The 17,055-nt window shown below is 40.1% G+C and overlaps 1 protein-coding gene and 1 long non-coding RNA gene across 3 annotated transcripts in view; one reads left to right on the top strand and one right to left on the bottom strand.

Annotated features, from left to right (window-relative positions):
- Positions 1–17,055, bottom strand: part of CPVL (carboxypeptidase, vitellogenic-like) — a 172,007-nt gene that overhangs the window by 84,780 nt on the left and 70,172 nt on the right. For both annotated transcript variants that reach the window (XM_011972228.1, XM_011972227.1), the window contains exons 8-9: positions 2,994–3,116; positions 2,470–2,601 (exon numbers count right to left, since the gene is read on the bottom strand). In XM_011972228.1, coding sequence (XP_011827618.1) covers positions 2,470–2,601; positions 2,994–3,116 — 255 coding nt within the window. The remainder of the gene's footprint in view (positions 1–2,469; positions 2,602–2,993; positions 3,117–17,055) is intronic.
- LOC105533707 lies at positions 11,022–13,275 on the top strand. Its single transcript, XR_001005156.1, has 3 exons — positions 11,022–11,070; positions 12,102–12,236; positions 13,076–13,275. It is a non-coding gene; the product is annotated as an uncharacterized LOC105533707 (long non-coding RNA).

Here is a 17,055-nt window from a genome sequence, read left to right as displayed (position 1 = left end):
ACTCCATCTCTACTAAAAATAAGAAAAATTAGCCGTTCGTGGTGGTGAGTGCCTGTCATCCCAGCTACTCGGGAGGCTGAGGCAGGAGAATCGCTTGAACCCAGGAGGTGGAGGCTGCAGTGAGCAGAGATCTTGCCACTGCACTCCAACCTGGGCAAGAGAGCGAGACTGCATCTCAAAAAAAAAAGTCAGTTGTTGTCAAAAAATAACATGGGTGGTTAGGACCTGTGAAGTTAAGAACTTTGTGATTCAGAAAATCATCATGGAAAAGGAGGTAATACTGGACAGCGGATCAGCCATTTTATATCTTGCAGAATATCTAAGATACCCCAGGATTTTTATAGAATGCCTGCAAATTACCATAGGAGAAATACTGTGGTGGAAATGCGGGGAACAATTCCAGTCCTCAGCCTGCCACAATCCATTTGTGTATCCTTCGGCAATTCATTGCTATCCTCTGAGGCTCGGCATCCTCTCCCCTCACCAGTAAGTGTGTGTGTGTGTCTGTGTGTGTATGTGTGTGTCTGTGTGTGCATGTAAATGAATAGGGACAATAGATGACCTATCTCTAGAGTACTCTCCAGCTCTGAGTTACTACTCTTTGATTAATTAAATCATTTTAAAGGATCAGAGCATCAAACAGGCTTTATCATTTTAGGCTTGAGATTCTGACATTTATATTCCCTCGGGTTTCAGGATTTGTTGGAGTCTTCCTTTGCAGTCATTGAAACACATTTCAACTACAAATTGTTTACTGTCCTAAGTATCATTTTATCTATTTTCCTTGAAAAAGCAAAGGTCTTGTTTTAATTCATCACTCAAGATGTGGGACCAATGGTCAAAAAGACATTCCAAGCCTTCAAAGGTTTTGCCTGCTTGGGGTTCCAGTTTCTGATGTATCCGGTTTGGGATAGATTCTAACCTCATGGGTCACGTTCTCATTCTCTCTGAATACACAACATACCTGAACTTTTCTACAGCTTCACTAATCCTGTAGGTGTTTAGCCTGCTACATTATGTACCAGTCATCTTTCTGCTTTTTTTCTCAATATGAGCCTCTCAAATGCTCTTGCTCTTGATATTGCTTTATCCCTGTGTGCTTCTTTAAAAACATATCAAATGTTTCATTTGCAAATTGGTCTCATGCCACATAAAATTTGATATTAATTCTAAATACTGAAGTTTCACTCCTTTGTCCCCTCTCTGACTACCACAGCAGAAAGTCTTGAAAATAATATCATTGCAAGTGGAAGCATGATCCTACATGTCCCCCAGGAGATCCCTCTTCCTTTGTGTTTACAATTACACAAGAATTTCTGAATCCACACTTTGCAGCCACATTTAGTGTCCTGACTCAGAGAAAGGAGAGCCTGGTGGAGCTCTGTAGGATGGCTCAGGACTCCCTTTGCTCCAACCATTTGCACAGCTAGCTGTTATCAGAATTCACAGCAAGGGTGGCCACTGCCTTGGTAGATTTCTGATAGTGTCCCGACACCCTACTTGTAAAATGAAAAATAACTTTGTGTTATCCTCCACCTTCTCTCCAAGGTTGCATGTCTCCTATTTTGATCTGAACTGGCTGATCTGCAGTGCTCTTAAGACTTAATATCAGATTTCTGCTTTAATAACAATAACAACATTAGATATACTGTTACAGAATGTGTCTAATAACAAACAAATTAAAGCTCTCAAAATTCAGACCTTGCCTCATTTACTACTGTGTCAAACACGATGGCTCCATAGTAAATGTGGCAAAAAGCCTCTCAGGGAGATTGTTTACACATAGCTCTGTCTGCATTGTCCAAAAAAAAAAAACAAAAAACAAAAACTTCCTGTATCCTAATATTTAGTATATTCTTACACTTTAAATAACCGAGAAAGAAAAGAGTGAAGAACATAATTATTTATTCTCAAGTTTAATTTTAGGTGAGCAGTGTAAGGATATGCACAAATACCAATGCCCCTTTGTAAGAGTTTCAAATTACTACACTTTATGATCTTTGTTCCCGACACGTGTGTCACATGTCATTTGTTACACACTGTGGTCATTTCTCCCAGCTGAAACCCTGTTTGTGGATATAAAACTCTTCTACATGGTTTAGGGCAGATGGTGAAGCATATGCCTCTACTTCCTGGGTTGCCTTTCTTCTGATTTCCATATGATAGGGTCTGCCTTGAGGGCCTCCACAGTATTTAAAGAAATCAAAATAGTTAATGAAAGACACAGTTAGATAAACACTCCAAGATGATCTCAGGCTTAAAATATAGCCAAAGTAAATTCAAAGGAACACAGACAGTCCTTTTCTTTATTATAAGGCCACTCAACTAGCCTCCCGATCTCGAATGGAATAACAGAGATATACCTTCTTAACAAAAAAATGCCTGAGCACCAAGGTGTTCCTACTGACCCGCCCCCGTCCCCAGATGGTTTTAATTGCTCAAGGGCAGCACAAGGCCCCTAGAACTCACTTCAAAGGCCTGAAACCAGTTCTGCTTCCTGATGTGTTCTATGCATTCGTGGCACTGCTTCTGGAAGTACTTTTTCTGCTTCTCATCCAACAAGCCAATTTGGTACAGGAATGCTGCATAGCCCCCTATAATCTGAGGACAAAAAAGACACACATCAATGCCACAAAGGGAGAAAAAGAGACCTTAAGGAAGCCCATTTGCTTGGTGAAATAATCCTTTGTAATTGTTAATCTTGTGCTGGTTAGCCAAGTAGGATAATTACATGCACACACATATACACCCCACAACACACACAACAGAACACAACACAATACACACACACATATATTTGCACTGACAGCCAATGTAAGCTGACACAGTACATCGATACGTTGAAACATTTGGTAAAAATTAAGAGATTTAAGTCATAAAGTCAACCGGTATTTCCCTTATCAAGTTAGACCTCTAAGAGGAGCCTTCCATCTGATAAAAAGGCTTTTAATCTCCCTAAGAGACAAAATAGAAAGTCAAAAGGAGACACCTACTGATTCGGGATCAGAATATCCATCTCCAATAGCAATTCCTTTCAGGTTGATCTTCTCCTCCTTCACCGGGTTGAGGGAATGGATGAGGTGTGCAATGGCTGGCACATATTTCCCTGCGTAAGACTGAGAAGGACAGATGTTGAAATGGTCAATCACAAATGGATGCTAGTAAAATTAAAAGTACTTAAGTTAATTAAAATCACAATGAAGGAGCAATCTTTTCACATGAGGTATACTATCTGTTTCCTAACCCTGCATTATAGATTCCATAATAGCAAAAACCTCTGTCTTCCAATTCTTTTGTCGTCTCAAATAGCACCCCATGACATGCACAGGTTCGATGCTCAAAAAATCACAAGTGAACATGTAATAAGTGAACATTCTAATTTCCTTCCAAAATAAAATAACTTGGGAGAACACAATTCTGCCATGTGTTAGGCGTCTCTTGCCAGAAAGCTCTATTCAAAGATTAGAGGGGAAAAAAATCTCAAGTTCAAAATTAAGATTTCAAAATCTGATAATGCTGCAAATTTTGAAATCAACATGTACTAATGGAACACATGTTCCATTAGTAGAAAGGAAAATAATATTTACTGCCACTAAAATTTTCACTTAAACTCATCTCTATTTCCAACCTTTTCTAGCACAAGGTCCTTTTTCAAGGTCAAAATATTTTGTAGATATCCTTCCCCCAACAAACGTGATAATAGTTCTACTTTTAGACCGTGCTGGAAGAGCTACTATTGACTCAGCAACATTTTTCAAATAATTTTGCATTTTGCATTCTTTCCATCAAAAGTTGCCTTCTTGATATCTCCACTTGTATGTCTAATATTAAACTGCAGACGATCAAAATAAAGCTCCCAATCCCCAACCCTGAGGCAGCCTCCCTTTCAATTCATGTTAATTCTGTTTTTCTGCTGCTCAGGCCAACAATCTTGGTGCCATTCTTTATATATCTCTTTCTCTCATATTCCACAAAAGTCAATCAGCCAAGCTTGTCAGCTCTACCTATTCTATCAAAATCTGTCCAGAGTCCAATGTCTTCCACAACCCTTTCTCCATCACATCATCTCTGGCCTGGATGACTGCAGTAGCCTCCTCATTGGCCTCCTTCTTTTGCCCTTATCCTTTAATGACTTCCCATCTTCCCAAAAGCAAAGGCATAAGGGCTAGCATGATCTGCTCCATTCTCTACCCTCAACCCCTGCTACCCTCTTGCTCATTCCTCTCCAGCCCACTGGGTTCCACGTTATTCCTTGCACATACCAGGCACATGCCTGCCAGGCCTCTGGACTAGCTGTTCCCTCCACCTGGAATGCTCTTCTCACAGGCATCCATATATATGGCAAATTCTCTCAATTTCCTATATTTTTTCTTTCCTATTTCCTTAATACTTATCATTCTCCAACAAACTTTTACTTACTTATCTCATATACTGTTATGCTCCTACCCATACTAGAATATAAGATCCGTGAATACAGGGACATTTGTCCATTTTGTTTACTTGAGTCCACTATGACTGATGCGTGTATTTGTTATGCTCAATAAATAGTTGTTGAATGAATGAATCTTAAAATGAATCCACAGACACCTGAAAAAGAGCAATGCATCTATGTTCAAAACAGACTAGAGACACTATGTGGATACCTGCGAGTTCACAGCATCTCCAAGGCTCTCCAGGGGGTCTGTAAGTTCAAAGGCTGGGAACCCCTGAAAGCTCTTATTTTATCCATACCATAATCATATGCTGAAGATATCATTACTCCCATTTCCAGATGAGGACACTGAGGCTCAGAGAGGTTAAGTCATAGAGCCAGAATTATACCTGAGCTGACTGACTCCAAAACCTAAACTCCTTCCAAGCAATGATAAAAGAAAGCCATTAATGTAATTTATCTAAGATCTCCTCATTGATGCAGCTCTCTTGTGCAATAATAATTATTTAGACAAAGTATTGAATCAAAGCAATTTATCCATTCATACTTGCAAGTATATTTTAGCTTCCTTGTGTAATATAAAGATATGTCCATATGTCTGAAATTTGGTTTGTTGTCTAACTGTGCTACATTCTGTTGTGACAATAAGTGAACATTTATCAAATAAAATTTCTGTAAAATGACAAAAAAGCATATTTCCCTCAGTAACCATTTTACTAGTAAAAATGTATTATTATATAGTCTTTATTCAATGATAGTTTATTGGGCAATTCTTCTGTCAAAGGCATTGACATGGTATGCCTCTGTGTCCTCAACCAAATCTCATCTCCAATTGTAATCCCTACGTGTTGAGGAAGGGATCTGGTGCGAGGTGACTGGATCACTGGGGCAGTTTCCCCCATGCTGTTCTCATGATAGTGAGGGAGTTCTCACGAGAGCTGATGGTTTTAAAAGAGCCAGTTTCCCCTGCGCATGCTCTCTCTCTCTCGCAGTATCTTTACAGCAGTGTGAAAACGAACTAATACAGGCATTATACTAGATACTTGAGGAGACACAAAAATGAATAAAGCACAAAACTTGCCCTCATAAAGGTCACAATTGCTTTCAAAACTATATTATGGAAACCATGACTGACACATGATAGAGCAAAGTTTACCATTTCTTAGATTATGATTTCCATAATGTATACATTGCCTAGCACAAAGTAGGTAAATAAAAACATACTTGATAAATGAATGACTTATCTGGCATTACTTCTAAATACTTTTTCCCTATCAGAAATTGGTACAGATGCTAAAAAGTTTATCTTCCAGTGATATTATCACTCCAATTTTCTTGTTATAAGACCTGGTAATAAAACATCTCTCTTGACACTTTCTGACATGGAAGGGCATGTACTTTAAGTTGCTGTGTAGGTAGTCATGAGAAACGTAGGCTGAAACATCTGCATGTTTATGGCACCTTCCCCCAGTGACCATCATGTGTATCTGGGTATCTGGGATACATCCAGACAGGGAATTAAGAAGGAACACCCACTCAGTTTTTGAGCAATACTATGAGCCAGGCTACCTCACCTACTTTAAGCCAATTTAAGATGAACATTATTTTCCAATATTTTACAGTGATGAAAACAAGAGCCCGTGCATTTCATTCACATGCCTGGCTGGAATTCTACCCTGGCTTGGCTGTCTCCGCAGCTCCCCTTTGTCATATCTAATTGCATTTCAGTCAATGAAATCTTTTCTATTGAGAAGATACTCTTTAAAAAAAAAAAAAAAAAGCCACCATTATTATTATCATCATTATTATTTTTTTAGACGGAGTCTCGCTCTGTTGCCCAGGCTGGACAGTCAATGGTCCTGGAATACACCATGGGTCTGAGGTCCCCTAAGGTGGGACTACATCTTGGGTTTATCTACTCCAGGCTTGCTAAGCTGATCATTTATGAAAAACAAAACAGTGAGATGAGTAGTACTATAACCATATCCAAAATGAAATTCTTCAATATTCAGTCCACATCTGCCAACCTCGCAGTCTTTTTTTCTAACTTTCTAATGACTATCACACACTTCCTTGCTTTGTGTCAGTGTGACAAATCCGTCATTGCCTTTTTCATTAATCATTCCATTGGTTGAGTGACTCAGGCTGTCACAGAAAAGAAAATTATAGAATTATTTTTATGGAAAACAGACACTGAAACATTGTAATAAAATTTCAATTATTTTCACTCTCCTTGTTGAGAGAGGTTTTTTTTTTTTTTTTTGGCAAGATCAGACTCATTTATTCTTTTTGAATCATTTATTTCTCAATTTAATGATTCTCTGACCGCCATTAAGTACTTCAAAAGACAACCGGGTAATAAATCAAGTATGTTTTATTTTACCTCATTTGCCTTTTCCTGTATATATTTTATAGAACCCCATATTTCGGGGGAAGAATTTAGGTGTGACTGCCTTATGGATTAGAAATCGACTATATGGTCCCTTAGGCTTATAACAGTGATTCTGTAATTTTATGAACTATTGCTTCTTTTGTTCTGAGTTCTAATGAAAACAGCAACAACAACCAGAACTCTTGGTCCCATGGCTTCTCTGACCTCCCCATGGTGTTCACCAGTGTGGGCAGCAGCTGGTCAATGAAGCCCCTGAAGTCTGTGAATTAACACGAACCTTCTAACATGGGATCAGATGCTGGCCTCATAAAAGCTCAAAGCAATACCAAAGCCATTTTAAAAAGAAAGAGGAAAAGTGTGGCCAGAAACTATCTGAACACATATTATTTTAGAATTTGGCAGGGACCTTCAAATGAGAAACTCAGCCAGATAAACATAACACATCGAACAGAATTCAAACTAGGTTAGCACTCAACACATCAGAATTTTAGGATGTCCTTATTATTCCTTTCTAATTATTAAAGGAGCTTCAAGCTGCAATTTCCAGCACTGCTCTTACTTGGTTAATTTTTCCCATGGTGACCATATTTCGAGCTGACCTCCAACAAGAAGGACCAGAGGTATTAGGGTGTGTTTGTACATGCTTGTGTTTGTACATGCTTGTATTTGCTGGAGCTTAAAGAGGCAATAAACTTCCAATTTTCCTCCTACATCAGAAGGATCTCAGAATTCAGCTCTCAGTCTTTTATTTCTCCCAGGAGAGAAAAAGGCCTCAACATCATAGTTGAATAGTAGTTTTGAATCTTGGTCTGCGATTTTTTTTTTCCAGCCTGATGGAAATCCCGTGAGGAGTACATTGTACTTGTAAAAACAGAGAGAATGCAATGTTTGGTTAATTATCCAGATGTGTAAAAATACAATGAAATTGGATGTAGAGAAAACCTATAATTGTGTCTTTTGCCTGAATCTCTCTTTTCTTATATGTTTCAACAACATACAGAGCCTACTTACTGTAATCTGCCATTTGGTTACACTCAAGAAAGGGAAAAAGATTTCATAGCTAAAGTCCAGCTTCAATCAGCTCCTCCAGAGGAAAACAAACAGTGTCAGAGAATAATATTAAAATGGAAACAATGTCCTCTTACAGAAATTTCACATATGGTAGCAGTTACTATTGTTTAAGCTACTCTCATTTGACTACATTTCTCTGAAGTTTAGTAGGAAAAAAATAGATACACTTATATAGTCATTCTCTGCCTTGCTTCTAGGTACACATTTCATGGCAAAAAAATTCACAACTTTGTCAGTGATAATGAGCAACGGCTTTTGAAATGAGACACAGCTAAACCTGGACACAAAGTTTCACCATCCGCAGGCCTTAGTTCCTATCCTTTGCCTGGCAGGTGCAAAGAGGGAGTTGTCAACTTCAGCAATGGTACACTGAGGACCCTGAGGGTCATTCTAAGCTCCTTGCCCTGCTTGAACCCCACTTTCCCCAGCTACACAGGAGAAAAAAAAATCCTTCTTTGAAGAATTCACTACTGGGCTGGTGAGAGCTCCTCTGTATCCCCAGAAGGAATCAAGGCACACTGCCCTTCTGGAATCAGTCATATCATTCCCTTGTTCTCCAGCTCATCCCAGGCACAGACTACGATAGAGCTGCCACCCATTTATGGGAGAAGACCAGAGGGAACAAGACAGCTTCAATGCCTCAAAGAGAACTTTATACACACATTGAACACCCCAGGAAAGCCACAAAATCCGGTGAAAACCTCGGTGTAATGGGTACCATGTAGCAGCCAATAGGGCAAGATTAGGCTAGGGTGACCTACTTTGGCTTCATCTAGCCTAGGGTAGAATCTTATTTCCTTCAGTACCATTATTTTATCTGAAGAGAGAAGTGTGGCCTTAAAATGGTCAGTTTAGAAAATTAATGAATGAGGAAAGCTGGAATTTCAGTGTTGTGGTAATCTCTATAACTTCCTAGACATTTCTAGACCATGCGTCATCTAATTTCAAGACCACATTGCTGCAATTAAAAAAAAAAAAAAGCCTTCCAACAAGAATATGACTTTATCAAAGCATCTATTTCTTTTGGAATATGGGCTTAAAAAGAAACTTGCAAAATCTACAGGCATAGACTTATAGCAAAAACACTTCGATCTATAGCCAATTTTTAGTCACATAAACTTATGCAAAAATACATGCTGCCTCCCAAATGATATATTCTTATTTTCTATTGAGAAGATACTGCTTAAAAAAAAAGCCATCACTGACAGGCATAGGTGAACAAGATGCATCCTTTTCCCACCTACTCTGAGTTCAGTGGCAATTTGGAGAAATCCAGCATGAAGCCAGGTGACTCAATGAGATGAATAAACCCTTTTGTTTAAAATGGAGACTACAGTTAATTTGACTTTTAAATAAAGAGTCCGAACACACCGGGCCACAGTCAACAAACTGAATCTTTGTTTGCTCACTGTAGATACAATTCAGAAGGATGAAGCTGCATAATAGATGTAACTTAGCATTTCTCATTTCCAACCTAAACATCTCATCTAATCAAGTACTATTTAGGTCTCTATGCTACCTGCTCCAGCATGGTAATTCATTCCTGACAAAGCTTATAATGACTTCTGATTTACGCATATTCTTTTCCATGCAACCTCAGTATATATGTATTGACTTGATTTGGATATGCTGTACAAAAGCCAGAGATCAAACTTGCAAACATTTCCATATGCCCTTATTCAGTTCTTTGGTTACAGCTTAAACCTTGATTTTTGTAATATTAAACTCATTAAATAGTCACAAATCCATTTTCAATTCTAAAAGAAAATATTGGCAAGTGCAGAAGAACATAACTGAAAATAGAGATTTGTCATAGGTTCAAGAGTTAAAACAGCTTGAATGTTATCTAATAAAATTCAGCAAGTTCCAAGCCTTGAGAAATAATTGCATTCCAAAGACTTCAAGTCCTTATATCACTTGAAACTTCCACTTACTCTATAAAACTTAATGATCAAAGCCAAGTCTTTATGATTAAAACAGTCTTGGCCAGAAAGACATTCAAGAAGCTAGGGAACTTCTTTTCTGTTTGTGTAAGGTTGATAACCTTAGAGTTTCAGCATTAAATATGGAAGGGGACGTTTGGCTCCCTTCTACACAAACAGAATCTGAAGCAGGTCCTGGAGACAGTGCAAGTTCAAGGTGAGAGCACCCAGCTTGGGGAACAAGCATTTTGGTGAACAAGGCTGCACCACTAGCTCACTTCTTCCCCACCATCTTCAGGCTCTGGAGTCTGACTGCTTAGGTTCCAATGCTGGCTCCTCCACTTTCTGGCTGGGTGACCTTGGTAAGGCATACCTAACCTCACTAAGCCTCAGTCACCTCACCTGTAAAATGGGAAGAATAATCACAGCACCTATTTTTTAAGGCAGCTGTTAGGATTAAATGAGGTAATGCATAAAACAGTGCTTAGCATGATGTCTACCATACAGTCCATTCTTAATAAATGTTCTCTAGTAAAATCTACAGATAAAATACGTGAACTAGATGTTCTTGAAGGATCCCTTCTAGCCATTAAATTTAATGATCCCAAGCCCGGGCTAATAGGATGATGGTACAGGCTTACACAGAATGCTAATAATCATAGGCCTACTTCTAGAATTGCTCTCCCACCCCACCTTGGTTGCCAACCCCACTGCATGTCACTGCTTGAAATTACCCTATTACAAATATCTATCCATCAGGTAGGCTCTCTCTTTATTCAAATGCAAACATGTTGAGAGTCCACCATATTGGGTTTAATTTATCAGATCCTTTCTATGGAACAATGAGCTGATAACAAGTCAGAATGGGGAGAGAAACAGAACAATCATGATAGGGATGGAAGAAGCATGGAGAAATAGAAGTTTGTACACAACAGACTGAGGAGAGGAAGGCTGAGGTGGGAGGATGGCCCTGGAAAACAAGGGAGGCCAAAGGAGAGTCCCGAGGGCCCGGGACATAGTGCAGGAAGAGAAGGGCAATGAAACGGAGGCGAGAAGAGCAGAAAAGATCATTACTGGGTACTGAGCTTAATACCTGGGTGATGTAATAATAGGTACAACAAATCTCTGTGACACGTTTGTCTATGTAACAAACGTTCACATGTACCCCCAAACCTAAAATAAAAATTTTTAAAAAAGAAAGGGGCTGGCTGCAGTGGTTTACACCTGTAATCTCAGCACTTTGGGAGACTGAGGTGGGCAGATCACCAGGTCAGGAGTTCAAGGCCAGCCTGGCCAACATAGTGAAACCCCGTCTCTACCAAAAATACAAAAATTAGGCGGGCATGGTGGCACGTGCCTGTAATCCCAGCTACTTGGGAGGCTGAGGCAGGAGAATCACTTGAAGCTGGGAACTGGAGGCTGCAGTGAGCCGAGATCGTGATGCTGTACTCCAGCTTAGGCAACAGAATGACACTTTGTCTCAAAAAAAAAAAAAAAAAAAAAAAAAAAGTCGGGGTAGGGGAGGTGAAAAGATGCAGGAAAGAAATATCAGTATTTTTATTTTATCTAAAGGCAGCCTTGCATGAACTTCATTCTATAATCATCATTATGCACTGTGCTTAGTATCGAATAAAACAAACAAACATGGCTCTCGCATACTGGGAGCTTGCCACCTAACCCAATGGGCCATGATGACTTCAGTAAAGGTCGTCAGACACTGTACTTCCAAACAGGGACTTCACCCATGCAGATGAAGATAAAGTAGCCCATTATGCTCCCTAATTCATTTTTAAATAGCTTCAAAGTTTTGTCTCTATTGGGTCCTCAAATAAATTATGGTTGCAAAACTGTTTATAAAGAGAGTCTGCCCTTTTTTGCTGATGGAGAAGAGATGTCCCGTTTTAACCACAGGCCCTGCTAGTTTGGAAGCATTCCCATCCATTGCCACAACCTCCCACATGCACTGACTCTTCCCCTTGAGCGGCACATAAAGACACAGGCTCAGAGAACAATGGGCGGTCCCCCTGATCGTCACCTGCCTGCCTTCCAGTGAGGGCTGTTTTGCTTTAACTTCTACCTGGGCTCACGTACAATTGAGAGGATGCTAAATGTGTCTGTGCCTCAAGAACAAGGGCAATCTCACTAATAGTTACTGGCTCAGAAAGGATAACACTTATAAAGAAAGTTAATTATGGGAATTAAATGCAGCTTGTTTCTCTTTTTGAAGTATGCTTTTTTCATGTCTTGAGGAGGGTGATTTACAGACACATTTGTCTCTTTTTAGGGAAAATTAATTCCAGTTGGTGTTCTGGGCAGAAATGAAGAGAAGGAAGAAGACAAAGCAGCTTCTCCTCTCTCCTTTGCGCTGAGGGCAGGCCCACGCCACTTTCTCTGGTGTAGCCACACCATCGTCCGCATGGCGAGGCAGGAGCCTGGGGTGGGTCCTGACACATTTTGCCGCTGCCCGTATAAAAAACAAGCACAACTTCTAATGTCAACTGCTAAGCTCCATTTTTTTTAGACAAAGTAACTATTGCTTTTAAAAATGATTTCAAAATCACAGACATAGAGTAGAGGGGACAATGCCATATCCCAGCAATGAGTTAGCGGAGCTTCTATTAACACTTCAGCTCTTGTCTACAGGCATAAGGCTGTGTGCTTGGGAGTCATAATATATTAACCCAGCTTTTCAACATGAATGGTAATAGTAGTCATCACGTGTTGGGTACTCACCACAGTCACTAGGCTAATATCTGAGGAGGATTATCTAATTAAATACTCAAAACAACCCTATGCGGTAGGTACTATTATTATTTCCAGACTCCTTTACATCAAATCAAGGTTCTGAACAGCTGCTCCAGACCCCTTGAGCATCAGGTTCCTCTCATTCATAGCACACAAACATGAGATATTTAGGTCTGGTGCATTTACATTGAAAAGCAGAAAACCATTCTGAATTTGTGCATTTATTTTTTGAAGATGGCTCTACAAACTGAGCAGCACTATTCCGCTTTCCTAAGAGTGTGAGAAAATGAAGAGTTTAGAAGAGAAAGGAATTTTCTTTCTTGAAAAATCTAGAAGAATTTTTTTTTTTTTTTGGTGGTGGCAGCAGCGAGAGGGAAAATGGGTAGGTACTACGTTAAAACTGCAATTACACACAGATGCTTAAAGAGTAAGTCTAAATAACTGCATTTGAACTTCTAGTAAAGCAAAATATCCCTGTAAGTGATCTAATTGAACAACTCCTCTGATTGTTAGATGAAAAGCAGAGGCCCAGGGAGGCTGAAAGACTTTCCTGAAATCATCCAGGGAGGAGCAAAGCCAGCCCTGAGTCCCAGGGCCCCTAATGATTAATCCAGAATGCCTTCCACTTCTCTTTTCTGCCACATGGCCTTAAAACAGAAGACAACCCAGATGGGACCAACGAGACTGGAGAAACACAGCATTCTAATATTCATGATAAACCATCAAGGCATCATTATTTAGTGTTTTTTTCTTCTAGAAAGAGCAGTGCCCCCAGACTGAACGTATCCCATGTAGTTCAGGGAAGAACTCCTGACAACGGCATCTCTACCTCACATCTTCCTTCATCACTCAGAAGGCACAGGTTTCCCTAAAGGTATTCATCCTGGCAGCAACGAAGGTAAAAAGAAAACTGTCCTCTTCTACACACATTAGGAAATTATAGGCATAAAACCACAAGGCAGATGTGAAATAACCAAGTCAAATTTTTCATCTGGGATTTGGCAGCTTTACCAAACATCATGGTTTGTATCAACATCAGCATCATGGTTAACGACATCACCACATTATTTGCAAGACAAGGCATTACACACGAAGTAGATCACTCTTCTGTAGGAGGTGGAGAATGGGCATTTTCCAAATATTTTGCCAAATAATGGGGAGTGTCACTTCCTATTCGCTTTCCTAACCTGGCTCTGAAATTGGTTAAAAGACAAGGAACAGCCAGAAATTACCAGGAGAGGTTCTAACTCATCCTGACTGCATAACTGGCTTAAGAAACCTAAAGTGTAGTATGCCAAACAGTCAGAATATCCATTCCAAATAGCTTATAAAGAGAAAAAAGAGAGAAGAAGTTGCTAGCTCCAGTTACTTGCCATTCCCTTGGAAAAACTCAGACCATTTTCCTCTTTCCCTCCCTGAAAGTGTACATCGCAGACATGCTTGCCAGCATCTTTACAGCCCTTCCTCTGGCATCATCACTTGGATCTTCCTCTAGAGACCACTCATCTCCTACTCTCGGGCCTTATGGTTCAGAGTATGAGGGCCCCCATCCCAGTCCCTACCCTTCCAGGGTGTGGAGTGGGCCTCAGGCACCATTCTGGCCAATCTGTATATTCCAACCACCTGGGTCCAGTTGGTGGCTCTAGGATAGGCATGAGATCCAAGTGGATCATCTGAGATTCAGGAATCTGGAGGGCAGGAATTATTGGGAAAGGGAAGTTGAATGGATACGCTATACCTGCCCTGCGATGGATGGAGAAGCGGGAGTGCCACATGAAAAGAACTTGCCTAAGAATGAAACCAGAAAAGTACAAAGCAAAGTACATAGATCAGGAGAGAATGACAGGCAGAATCCTGATGACAAAGTATGGGCAACCAGATCCAGCCACACCTGACGTTAAATCAATCAATGTCCTGTTTCACTAAAGCTGCTTTAAATAGGGTTTCTGTCACTTGCAACCAAAAGAGCCTTAACTAACACACCCTTATTTATCCTTCAAAACTTGGTTTCACTGCCATCTCCTCTGCTTGGCCTTTCCTGAGGATCCCATTTTGAGGTAGCTATTGGTACCTTTCCTGTGGCTATTAGTCTTTACAGTTACTTCTCTAATTTTTTTTCTTAACTTTTTTTCCTTTTTTCAAGATTCGTGGATCAGAGATAATATTTCCCTAATTGTGCCTTTCATCTGTATTGTAATTATTAGACCTTCAGATTTAGGGCAGAGTCAACGTCTGATAAATCACTGAATTCCTAATATTTGTCCAGTGCCTCAAACATAGCAGATACTCAATATATCTGTGCTCAGTTGAATTCGATTCTAAATGTTCTTTCAGTGAACACTGGACCCTCAATGGTTTCCCATTACTCTTAGAATAAAGTCCAAACTCTCTGCCACAGGCAGCTGGACCCTGCAGGATCCACTGGCCTCTTTCTGCTCAGTTCCCACCACGGCAGCTCTGTGCTTTTCCTTGAACCTGCCAAGCCTGTCCCCACTGGAGAGTCTTCGCATTCATTGTTTCTTCTGCCAGGAAAGCTCTTCTTACAGATACTGCAGAAATTACCCCCACCACATCATTCAGAGTTCTGCTCATCATCTCCTTGTCAAAGAGCCTTGCCCAGACAATCTTATCCAAAATAGCACCTCCTTCTCCGGCCCTTGCCCTGCTGCATCTCTTTCATGATGCTTGTCACTGCCTGATGGTACAGTACCTAGCACACATTTTAATTATCACTGTCTGCCTCTCTAGAATGTAGGGCAGGGATTTTTTTTTGTAGTTTTTCAGTGTTATTCACCATTATATTCCTAGCACCTAGAACTGCACCTATGTTCTTAAATGATTGGCTGGTACATATTTTTAAAATAATCTTAAAAAGGATGAAAAAAACAAACCCTAAAATTGAAACCAACATAGACAAATGAATGTAACTGTGTATTAAATTTTAACAGAATCACCCTTAAAAAGATAGAATTCTTTTAACTTTTAAACACAGTACTTTGATTGTAAGTGTGTAGTGAGATACAATTTAAGGATAAAAATAATTGCAGCAAAAATATTGAAAGTAATTTTGATGTTTCTTGTTGGTAATGGTACTCATGTAGTAATTCTGGAACCATTTTGGGCATATTGTAGAAGCAAGCAAAAGAGGAAACACACTGATGTCATTAGGAACCACAGCCCTCAATGTTGGAGAAGGGGTAAACAAATATGGAACAGAGAAAAGAGAAGAGAACCTTGTGGTATGGAATCAGAAGTATGGGTATTAGTATGAAGTCATTTGGTTTCCTAGCCCTGCCCACAGACACATCCCAGCAGCAATGGGCCACTTAGTGCTTAGCACTTGCTTTTTAAATGCCATTCCCCATGAAAAAGAACCAGCATTCCATGAAGAACTGACTGATTCCAAGGCTAGGACAGGGAAAGTACAAGAAGTACAAGATGCTTCTGGAACATACATTTGTGTCAAAAAGCAAGGACATGCTTGGAGGCTAATGGGGACCTGTAAAAAGGGCACAGGAGCCAGTTGAAGGGGTTTCCAGTGACCAAATTTAAAACAATGAAAGCATTTAAAACAAAACAAATTTTAACAGATCAAATAGAAATAACAGTCTGTGAATCCACAGTACTATTTTTAAAAGTAAGTAATAAGAGGAAAAGGGAAAAATTTTCCCTATGGAAGAATGCCAGGTGATATCCACAGAAAGATACATTAGAAAACTCGCCATTTTATCACCCCCAGTGTAATAACTGATTCAGACAGAGATCATCAATGGATGCTAAAACTACTGGGTGGCATTTTTGAGGGAACAGTGTTCAAATGGTCTTGAATTATTAATTAATTACAAACAGAAACAGGTGCCTTTACAATGGCAAGATCTGGCAGACACCACCTTGACAGAGGGATCCAGTTTAGCATCATCAACAGTGGGACAAACTGACTTCTTGTGCCTCCTGATGTGAGGCACCAGAAAGTACACACCATCTATGTAATATTCGTGCTCAAATGTTTTGACATAACCTAAGCACTGAGGAAAAAATCCGACAAATTCAGAATATGGGACATTCTACAAAGCACCTGGCCTGGACTCTTCAAATCATCACCATGAATGACGAGGACAACAAACAAGGTAGGTGACTGAGCCTACCTAGTGCACCCATGGTAATATGAGAGCATGCATTGAGTCCTGGGATTTAAAATATGTTATGAAAGGGCCAGATGCAGTGGCTCATGCCTGTAATCCCAGCACTTTGGGAGGCCGAGGCAGGCAGATCACAAGACCTTAATAGGAGTTGGAGACCAGCCTGGCCAATATGGTGAAACCCCATCTCTACTAAAAATACAAAAATTAGCCAGGCGTGGTAGCAGGTACCTGTAATCCCAGCTACTTAAGAGGCTGAGGCAGGAGAATGGCTTGAACCCGGGAGGCAGGGGTTGCAGTGAGCTGAGATCGCGCCACTGCACTCCAGCCCTGGGCAACAAGAGCGAAATTCCA

The sequence above is a fragment of the Mandrillus leucophaeus genome, unplaced genomic scaffold (genome assembly GCF_000951045.1).
Source record: "Mandrillus leucophaeus isolate KB7577 unplaced genomic scaffold, Mleu.le_1.0 Scaffold128, whole genome shotgun sequence".
Lineage (NCBI taxonomy): Eukaryota > Metazoa > Chordata > Mammalia > Primates > Cercopithecidae > Mandrillus > Mandrillus leucophaeus.
This window is presented reverse-complemented; position numbering and strand designations above follow the sequence as displayed.